We start from the raw sequence: 10,670 nt of genomic DNA on the forward strand, positions 1-10,670 counted from the left end.
CGACGGCGCCGGCGGACCTTGCGGTCCTTCGCCTGCCTTTGGCGTGCTACGCCCTCTGTCCTTGTCACTTTGCTCTCGCAACGCCGGAAGGCCCCGAAAAATTAATGCAAATCTTGTTGATGATCACGTGTGAAACGGCTGCATCCGGTCATGACTTAACTTTACTTGGGAGAGGTGAGCTGCAGAGACGCTTGCACGCGCGCCAAGTCGTTATCAGCAAAGTTCGCAACATTTCCGCAATTTTATCAGTAGCATTTCTTTATTTGAGGGCATAGAAAGCGTTTCTTATTATTTGTTAATTATTTATTCGTGTTTTGCCGCTCTCTTTATCGTCGCGGACTCTATATACTACGAGACATCTGTCAAAAATACAGAATAATGCAAATCAAGAGTAGGGCCAGTCCGCTAGCGCATTAGGTTTGACGAAGAAGAGCGAAATATGCATCATCAAAACAAAAGCATAGCGAAGAACTCCGACAGTCACAATAAGAAGAGATGACAGAACACTCCTCTTGGACCCCCCCCCCCCCTTTTCCTCTTTCTCTCTTTTCACCCCTTCTTCCCTCGCTCGCTCGTGTGCTCCAATGACTCACTCGGCGCAGAGCTCATCAGACGCAGCAGGAGCAACACAGAGGTCATCACATCGCCTGTTCGTTTTCCAGAGCAAGTTCACGGCCCTCTCTCTCGCCTTCAAGACGGACAAGATGACCCTGGAGCAGCGGCTGCTGCGGCAGCAACGCCAGCGCGACCTGGCGGAGAACAACATGTCGGCCGAGTTCACCAGACTGCTCGACATCCACAAGGTACGCATGCACAGTCGTTTCGAGAAGCAGGACTAAAATAAAAGGTATTCTTTCTTGTTTTACTCGGGGAAACCCGCCCTGAGCACGACACAGTGAGAATTCGGTAAAAATAAATAATTCACTAACTAAAAGGACATCGAAAAGAAACGAAATCAGGTGTCACGGACTTTTCTCCATTTTGGCATTTGACTTTTTGACTTGAGAAAATTTTCTTTGCTTTTCCCTCCTGTTTTCGCCGGTAGTGCAGCCGTAAGCGCCACCATATATTTTTATCGCAATCGGTGCTGAGAGATAGTGCGACGAGACGGGCTCATGTCAGTGACATTGTGTGGCCCTGTAGCGCCATCCGCCCGCGACTGAATAATTTGGCGAGTGGGGCGGAGCGGCGCTACCCCGTGCCGCGAGAGACGTGCCGCGACCGGGAGTGTCTCGGGAGTACCCCGGGGTGTACCCGTGCGCACGCAGTCTCTCCCATGGAACGGCCCGGCGTATCTCCGGCACTGACACTGAACCTGCTTCTTCTCACCGCTTCGGGGTTTTAAGGCCGGAAAGGTTGCGGGGAAAAAAACGAAAATAACAGGGAAAACCCGAAAATTTTGATGGAAAACAACCCTATATTTTTATTTTCTAAATCCTCACGGAACATTTTCCGGGAGGAAACGTGTTTTTTTTTTTCGGAAAACTCGAACTTTTCCGTAAAATTTATAAAATATATGTATAAAATAATTAAATCTCTATCATCTCTGCCTGCAGCGGCTGTCGCGCGCCACCTCGGACGCGGAAAGGGGAGACACGCTCGAGCGCTTCAAGTCCCAGCTGGAGGCTCTAGACCACGCCAGCCGGCAGGTCTCCAGCGCGGCAGAGGTAAAACAATGAATGAATGAATTAATCAATCACCTACGGACGGACGAACGTATACGTACGTGCAAACGAACAGACGATCAGAACGTACGAACAAAACATAACGTACGAATAGACGAACGTAAAGTACGAACGAACGTAACGTACGAACGAGGGTAAAATACGAACGTACGTGCGAACGAACGTCGCTTACGAACGAACGTAACGAACGAACGTAACGAACGTCACGTCCGTACGTACGAACGAACGTCCAAAATGTTAAAAGCGTCCACAGTCTTGAATTGAAGAGCTGCGAAGAGAAAAACCACTTCGCAATTGCTACATGATGGTTTGTAAATTAACACTGAATGACTGGATGCAAGAATTGTACAAACAGAAAAAAAATGAATGAGAGACTAACATGCATACTTTGCAGATGTACGGCGCGGTACAACAGGAGGACCGTCTGTCGCACGCCATGGAGGTGATCGACCTTTACGTCGAGAGTTTGAAACGACTGCATCAGAAGCTTTGCCAGGAGCTAGAGGAGAAAAAGTAAGTTTTTAGAAAGGAAATGTTTTATTCTTTAAATAAAATGCACTGCTTATTTTGATCTTACAATCGGGCGTTTTTATTTTGTGTGTCAGGCGCGTGCTGTCTGAGAACAATATCGTGCTGGAGGAGCTGCAGGACCCAACAGACGAGCCTCCGCCCCGTACCACCCGGTACCGGTCTCTGTCCGCTCTTGCCACCAACCCGCTCGCGGTAAGGCCACTTTGTCACCCACTATCTATTTCAGCTGTGCATGTTGTAGTAAGTAAAGTTAGCGTTGAACACACTCTATTTTTATTTTATTTCTTTTCAAACACAGGGTACAAAACGAAGAGCCTCGATCGCCGCCATGCCAAAGTCGGGTTCGCTCGGCTCGCAGCCCGACACCGCCGCTTTTATCCCGACCAGCGTTGCCCAGGTAAAAGACCTGACCACCACCATGAGCTCGACACCCACCCACCTACACTCTGTAAACGCGGTGTTTATCTAACTTTTCCTCTCCCTCTCAGGAAGCGCGGTCGGGCCGGTGGTCGGCGCCGAGCAGGGTGCGGCGCGTCTCCCTCGCCCTGGACACGACCCCCGCCGAGGCCACGCCCGGCCCCGTCGACCGGAGGGATAGTCGCTCCGAGTAAGTACCTAGTGAGGAATTGAAGGAGACGGTAACAAAACAATACTGAAACAATATAAAACCAACATGGAAAAAAATTATCAGAACAATATAGAAACGATGTCGAAACGATATTGTGTCATATCAAGGCCATTTCAAGATTAATTCAACACGAAAATCGACGACTTTCTGATCTGATATTAATATCCATCCGTCATCGTTTCGTTATCAAAATTTCTGGTACTGCCTTGGAAACAAAATCGAGATTTATTTCATCGTAATCGTTTTGTAATCTCTCTCTTTCCCTGCTGCAGTGTCTACAACATCCTCACGAACAACACGTGCATGACGGAGATCGCGGAGCTGTCGGAGAGCCGTCGGGAGAGTGCAACGGAGCCGGGCGTGGATGCCCCGTGCGTCGACAGGTGAGCGCGGCTTCAAGCGGAATGCAATTTAATTAGACAGCTCGCAGCCATGACAACAATGTGCACTTTACCTTTATTCTTTCCCGTCTGATTTCAAGCTGCCTGATGATGAGCCTGGGACAGAACGGCGTGGGGTCGATGCTGTTGCCTCACAACCACTCGGACGACGAGGACCACCACTCGGAACACAACTGTCAGACCAATGGCGTCTGTCGCATCCAGAGTCCCCCCGACACCATGCTAGACCGATTGTACGTCTTGCTTTTGTTTCACTCGTTTTTGGAATCCATGTCGACATTGCAAATTCACAACAGTTATCAGCCTGTTATTTCCTTCTAAATTCGCAGGACTCTGGTAGTCGAGTGCTGGGGCCGGGGCAGAGAGGTGGCATCCGAACTCTGGTACGCCGTGAGCAAGGACTCGTTCCGGTGGCTGAGGTTGTGGATGGTGTGCGCCCTCCTGGTCGCCTCCGTGGCCGTCCTTGTCACCACCCTGCTGCCGTCTGCCAGGCAGCCTGCTATCCCGTGATCGGCCCGGTGCATCTAGCTGTCGTCTTTCTCATTATATATGTTCACCAAAAATTTGCAGTTGTCTCCCGACTCACAACGGAACAAACGACTTTGAAAGTACCAGAAACGTTGTTCATAATAATAAAGCTTCACAAAAACCAATAAACATTTAAAATAATTATAAAAACGTTGTATCTGCCATTTATTCTTGGAACCTGCACAAAAAAAGCGAAATCTCAACTGTGGGATCTACACAATAAAAGCTCATGAACATTTTTACTCGTAGCTTACTGAGTTCTGTTGTATGTGCTCCACTTACGCATTTTAATAAGCCAGTATTTGTTCATACTGGCGCATTAAAAAATGCGTAAGCGGAGCACGTACACAGAACTCAGTTTCTGTAAGCTATGAATGAAAATGTTCATAAGCTTTTAGTGTGTATGTTCCGGTATGTTTCATGTTGATGCTACAGTGATGTCAGTTACCTCAACGACTCGGTTTGAACCCACAAACCTGGGAATACAGTGGACTGTTTCACAGGGAAAAGGGGAAAGGGTTTTATAAGTTATGGACAGCAAAACAGTACAGCCGAGGAGTCGAGTGTGACCATTGGACACCGTGCCTGTGCCTAATCAAATACAGAGCTGGTAGTATCGTTCGCAGCGTTCGCGATAGTGATCGTCACAGAAGTACGCCCGCTTTGATGAAATTTCGTGGGCAAGTACGGGACCTTAAGCGCCTGCAATACTTGGGGTAGGCCACCCCGCCGTACACACAAGCACTGCAGGCGAGGTGTTGCCTACCTACCAGGCGCTATGAAAGCCTGCGTCGGTTAACTAACGGCTAACGACAGACATGGCGTTCGTCACGGCGAATGACGGACCGTACGCTCTGCTCTGGACGATCGCAGGTGCATCGGAGGCAGTGGAAGGGAGTGAGCTCCGAGTGTCGCTCGATGGGTTGCCTACCCGCACGGCGCGGCGTCCCAAGCAGGCCGTGCGGGGCCATAGTCCGGAGGGAGGGGGGGGACTTCTCAAAACATTCACCTTCCCGTGCACACAATTGGTCGCCATTAGTTAGCTCCCGGGCCAGCCGCGCCGATGCCGCAATATAGCGGTCGATGATGGCGACGCGGGACAATGACGCCGCTTATGCTATTCTAATCGGTCTGCTGCGACAGTCGTTCGAAGGCGCCAGCCGCTTGTTTGGGCCACCACCACCTCTTACGCCTCGCGGGTTAGGCAACGGCGAGAGAACAAAAACCGAACAAAAATATGAGCGGCGAACGACAAGACGTCGGTATGGTGACCACCGGTCCGGGAGGGAGGCCATAGCCCATATCGCGCGCGGCGGCTTCGATTCGCCCCGGCTATAGCCGCGCAGCAGGGCGCCATGCGCTTGCTGGTCGGACCATTCGTCTGCTGCTGCCACTGGACAAAGCTAGCCCTGGCCAGAGCCCCGCGCAGCTGAGACTGATAGCTTTATATCTAACTGGCCTCACCTGGTAGTGGGGGGTCCCGTGAGGTCCGTTAAGGATTATTAATGCGACCAAAAACGCTCTTAGCCGGCCCGCGTATTGCGACAGGCGTGCTTGTCGAAGGCCACGGTCCTCCTGGTCCGGCTCGATTCGACCTTGCAGCGGCGCCCGCCCTCACCCTAGCCGTTGTTTTCCGAGAAGGAAAGAAAAATGTAACCCTTCAGTCTGGGGAACTCGCGCGCGCTTGGCAAATAACTCCCTGCCAGAACATGCCCGAGGGTGAAGTCGAGCCGACGTGGCTGGCGGGTGAGCGTTCTGCGCATCACCGACCTTGCCCGTCCTGGCCGGGCCCACCCGGCCCAGATGCAGGCGTCCATAACCTGACCTAACCCCACCTTTCCCTTGCCCGCACGGTCACCGATGGTGCGGCGGAGGAGTGGAAATGGAGTAGTTTTATGGCTGCGGGCCTCGCGGTGCGATCGGGGCGGCACGTCAGAGGATCGCCCGCTAAAGGTGCGCCCCATGTTACGTGCCCGCCGCGCGGCCCGGGGCGGCCAGCCGGTGAGAGGCGGCCGCGCTTCTCTGTTGCTCCGCGGGGCGGGCACGTGCGCCACGTTCCTGACAGGTTATCATCGCCCGCCCCCTCTGGGCGGCGCTGCGCGGTCCAGCGGTGTCAGAAGTGTGACCCGAAGTCGGGCAGAGAGCCTCCGAAACAAGGTGTGTGTGTTTTCCTGACGTCATGCCGCGCCCCGGATTCCATATGTCTCCATTCGCGACGTGGTTGCGGCCAGAGGTGGTATTGGGAAGTAAAGAGGTAGAACAGTTCGACTTATCTATTTTCTTTAATGATGTATTTGACGTGATTTTGACAGATGTGTGGCTCTGGGTAACTATGTACAAATGACAAATGGAGATCATGTTTGGCGATTGGATTACCACCAGCCTGGCTCGGCCTTGGGGGGCAGTGGCACCCACACCTTCTCCCAGACTGGCACTGTGACTTGCTTCCAGTCGGGCACCTGGACCTCCTTCCAGGCGGGAACCTGGACGGACTTGAGCTCTTCCTTCCACTCCTGGACCGTCTTGGGCACCCAGATCTGCTTCTTCTCTGTCCTCCAGATCTGGACAGACTCTTCTTTCCACTCCTGGATCTTCTTGGGCACCCAGATCTGCTTCTTCTCTGTTCTCCAGATCTGGTGCTTCTCCTCTCTGTAGGCCTGCTCTTTCTTGGTTATCCACTCTTGCTTCTTCTCGGTTCTCCAGATCTGCTTGTTCTCGGTCTTCCAGACCAGCTTCTTCTCCCAGCGGCCCTGCGCGGGGCCCCAGCCGTGTGAGGGCTCTTCAACCCAGACCTTCTCCCAGACGGGCACCTGAACCTGCTTCCAGTCCGGAACCTGCACTTCCTTCCAGATGGGCACTTGCACGTCCTTCCAGTAGGGCACCTGGACGACCTTGACGTCGGGGACTTGGATCTCCTTCCAGGCGGGCTCCTGAATTACCCTTTCGACGGGGACCTGCACTTTCTTCCAGTCAGGCACCTGGATCTCCTTCCAGGCCGGGACCTGAATCACCTTCTCGACGGGGACCTGGGTCTTCTTCCACTCCGTTTTCCAGATTTGTTTCTGCTCGGTCCTCCAAATCTGCTTCCACTCGGTCTTCCAGACGAGCTTCTTCTGCCAGACGCCCTCTGGCTGGCGGGGCGCGGACCATCCGGAGCTGGGTGCGGACCACCCCGAGCTGGCCGCGGCGGACCACCCGGAGCCGAGCCCGGCACTGAGGCCGCCGCTGAGGCCACCACCGAAGCTGAGCGAGCTGTCCCACTGGTTGAAGCCGGACGCGTAACCACCCAGGTCACCACCCCACTCCAAACTGCAACAAGAGTTAGTGCATTGCGTGTGAGAAATGTCACCAGGTGCTCTCGGCGGGCGGGCCGGGCGGGGCCCGCTGGGCTGGGCAGGGTCAGGCTGCCAGGCTGCCGGGCATTCCTCGGTGACGTAAGCTGGAGGCTGCACTCGGACTGGTCGGTGTCATCCTGGTAGGCGCTGCCCGGCTCGGCGAGCTGCCCTGACCTAGCACAGCCACACGCGGGTCTGGCCCTCGCCTCGCCCCACCCGCCACCATCCGCCAGTGGTCACCGCTATGTCTGGACCATCGGCAAAGAGGGCCCAACCGGGACGCCCCTATACAGCGTTTTTCGCAACAGCTTGGATTCAGACCGTACACTAGTAAAACTTTATTATGTTCACTTCACGGATGAAGCACTTTTTGCCACACAGCCACATCCCTTGTGTGTGACTTTTATTAGCTGGCGGTCAAAATTTTTGTCCGATGCTCCCGATCACTTGCACTCTTTAGTTGTAATGTTACTCTTGCTCAACGATTATTCGTACAAGCCTGTAAAAGTTTTGTTTATTCAGTTATCTATTATTTCTGATTCAAAAATATTTGTGCAAGTAGAATTGCCCTCAAAAATTTATAACACACAGAATTAAATTTTCGTATCTATTCATTTTTTTGAAAGAAAATTATGACTTTTGATGAAAGCTCTTTCAGTTAGTCCCTTTAAAATGGAACTATTTTGCACTGGAAGTGCAAGGTGTGTGAATGTCGCTCACCTAGTCTCTTTAAATAAATGTAAGAAGTACAAAAAATTGGATCTAGCATCCTGCCGGACCTTATGCACCAAAATATTGTGGTCACAGAGAAACACAGGGAACTTAGTTGGAACAAGTTGGTCGCGATAACTGAGAGACTCAACCACAAGCTTAATCCTGTATGACCTAATTCATCCTTCAAAATTGACAACTGCTCCAAATAGGTAACAGACGCGTTTCTACGTAAGTTAAACACAAGCTTCTCTGTCTTGTCAACAGCAAGGGAGGAAAAACTTATGATACGGACATTTTAAAACGACAAAAAGTTCACAGTGAAAAAAGTCAAGTAACTACTGTAATTTCTTAAGAATTCTAGGGTGTTAGAACCACAGAGCCTTACCTCTTTTTGTTCCTCTTATTCTGCGTAACTCCCGCTTCCGCCGCCGGCTGCGGACCCTGTTTGGCGTCCACAGCCTTCTTGGTGTCGACTGGCGAGGCCTGGACCGCAGCCACTACGGCCACCGCCACCTGAAACAAGTGGTCCGAAAGGTGAGGACGCGAAGGAACGAAACGATCAGATTTCAAGTGTGATCGGTTATAGTGCACATTATGGCTGACCCACGCGGAATTTGGGCTCGAATGGCACAAAAATGTGCTACTTCAATAATTATGAAGACAATAGTTTCGCTCATTTTCGAATATAATAAAAGTTTTCAGTGTTCTGAAGAATTCGAACTACCCTTCGTCGTTTTCTTCCGAATTAAACGAGATATTTCAATTATGTGGAACAAACCGGTGGTCCGGGCAGATTCAGAAATTTGAGCCATGATACACGTTATGCTACAAAACAGATCAACAAGATTCTATTTTTCTATTAAACTTGGACTGTCTATTGCACTTTCACACGTCACACGTCCTCAATGCTGGTTGTGGTTGGTAATCCATTAGGTGAGCACGCGCACACACACACACACACATACACACTGACACTGACCACTAGCGCACACAAGACTCTCATGGCGGCTGCTGCACGATACTCTGTCGCCCCTTCTCGCCCACTCGCCGCTCTTATACCTCCGCCGAAATGTACCCCCGCCGCCGCGTACCCCAGTGGGCTCCCCCCGCGTGGGGTCCGGAGGAGCCGCCGCGGTGACGGCGGGCCACTCCCTCCTCCTTGTCCCTCCCCGTCCCCCGCCTTTTCCAGACCATCCCTCCCCCCACCCTTCGCCAAATGGACCGCGAAACTGTGCAGCAGCAGCAGCAGCAGCGCGGGCTGTGGATCATCCCCTCCCTCCTCCTCCGCATCTCCCTCCCCGCGGCCTGGCCCAGGCACTGACCCTGGGACCCCTGACCAGGCGGTCGCACCCAAGCCGCGCTGACTCACGGTCAGTAGAGTAGGGAGAAAGAGAGAGAGAGAGAGAGAGAGAGAGAGAGAGAGAGAGAGAGAGAGAGAGAGAGGAGCGGGGCCCGTCGCGGCTCGCCGATGTTGCATCCTTGTTGAAAGGGAGTGGAAAACCACGGCCCAGGGTGTTCATCGATTCTCGATGAGACAGGAACGTTTAAAAATGTACTCAATTATTTTTAAAAAATTACTAAACACAAAAAGGCAAAAAAAAAAACCAAAAACACTTGATTCTTGATTGTTATTTCCGCTATTAGCGAGGTGCCGGTTGGTGGAACATACAACTTGGTCCTGCTTGGTGATCGGGTTACTCACAGATCACTTTCAATATTTACCGTTCCAATTGCAATAATTTCATACCAATAGCACACTGCATTTACTGATCGAAAATGTTTACATTTTAAGGTGTGTAAATAGTCGGTTGGAGCTGTCTGACCTGACTCAGCAGTCCAGTCCCATCGCGACCCCGCTAGGCTGGGCGCCCAGGAATCCTAGACGACGTCCACCTTGAGGCACGCGTGGAGAGGTGTCGGGGAATTATTGGTCAGGCCGGGTCAAAAGTCTATTTTTAACTGCGACCAGAGTAGTTTGTGAGAGGCGATGGTGTCGCACGAGGTCACAGGTCAGCCGCGTAGAAAATGGGAAATCTTTCCGTCGAAATGATCCTTGCACCCGCTTCATTCTGTATGGGAGTCCTGGTGGCAAACTGTCCCCCTAGTATAACTGCAGAGTAGCAGAGTGACAGTACCAGTAGTATCGGCTGAGGCTTCTTCTGCGTTTTACAACAGCTCAACAATGTTTTATAAAGAAACATATTTTTGTCAGATCTTACTTGCAAATTGATATGTTTTTTTCCCGCGCTCTCATTGAGTGGGTGTCGGAAGGTGTCTATTCACTACATACTCGCTCACACCCTGCATTGGCGGAGAGCCCAAATACTGGTGCAGCGGCGGCGGCGCCTTGCAGGTGGGCCGACGCAACATTTGGCAGGGCCCCTGGAGCCCCTGGAGCCCCCGGCCACCGCCATGCAGATTAGCATCTGATTTATGGAGGAGGGTGGTGGAGAGGGGGAAACACGGGAGGAGAATGACAAGAAAACGAAAGTAAAGTGCGATAACAATTCAGGAGAGGAAAGGTCGTGCTGCATGCGTGCGTGCAGCCTCTCTCTCTCTCTCTCTCTCTCTCTCTCTCTCTCTCTCTCTCTCTCTGTACGCTCTCGTTCTCTTCCCCTGAGTACGAGTGAAGTAATAGCAGAACTCCGCGTGTTACTTCGCACGCCAGCCAACCGGTGTCTGAGCGGGACGCAGCCCAAGTTAAGGGCGTGATTTTGGTGCTCCACTGTCTTGTCTCGTTCTCATAAAATCGATCTTGGAGTCTCTCTCTCTCTCTCTCTCTCTCTCTCTCTCTCTCTCTCTCTCTCTCTCTCTCTGACCATTGAAGAACCATGTGCAGTTTATTCTC

General features: G+C 52.0%; 2 protein-coding genes across 2 annotated transcripts in view; one reads left to right on the forward strand and one right to left on the reverse strand.

The window, feature by feature from the left end:
- Nucleotides 1-661: 661 nt before the first annotated feature.
- Nucleotides 662-3,923, forward strand: LOC113202954 (inositol 1,4,5-triphosphate receptor associated 1). Its single transcript, XM_026417413.2, has 9 exons — nt 662-803; nt 1,557-1,667; nt 2,080-2,198; nt 2,291-2,408; nt 2,515-2,613; nt 2,705-2,823; nt 3,117-3,227; nt 3,326-3,478; nt 3,575-3,923. The coding sequence occupies exons 1-9, from the start codon at nt 705-707 to the stop codon at nt 3,753-3,755; spliced, it is 1,110 nt and encodes a 369-aa protein (XP_026273198.2). The 5' UTR covers nt 662-704; the 3' UTR covers nt 3,756-3,923.
- A 2,113-nt stretch (nt 3,924-6,036) lies between these two features.
- Nucleotides 6,037-10,670, reverse strand: part of LOC113202960 (uncharacterized) — a 23,729-nt gene continuing 19,095 nt past the window's right edge. The window contains exons 5-6 of the mRNA XM_052265827.1: nt 8,208-8,335; nt 6,037-7,082 (exon numbers count right to left, since the gene is read on the reverse strand). Coding sequence (XP_052121787.1) covers nt 6,146-7,082; nt 8,208-8,335 — 1,065 coding nt within the window. The 3' untranslated portion in view covers nt 6,037-6,145. The remainder of the gene's footprint in view (nt 7,083-8,207; nt 8,336-10,670) is intronic.

The sequence above is a fragment of the Frankliniella occidentalis genome, unplaced genomic scaffold (assembly GCF_000697945.3).
Source record: "Frankliniella occidentalis isolate FOCC.00 unplaced genomic scaffold, Focc_3.1 Scaffold31, whole genome shotgun sequence".
NCBI classification, from domain to species: domain Eukaryota; kingdom Metazoa; phylum Arthropoda; class Insecta; order Thysanoptera; family Thripidae; genus Frankliniella; species Frankliniella occidentalis.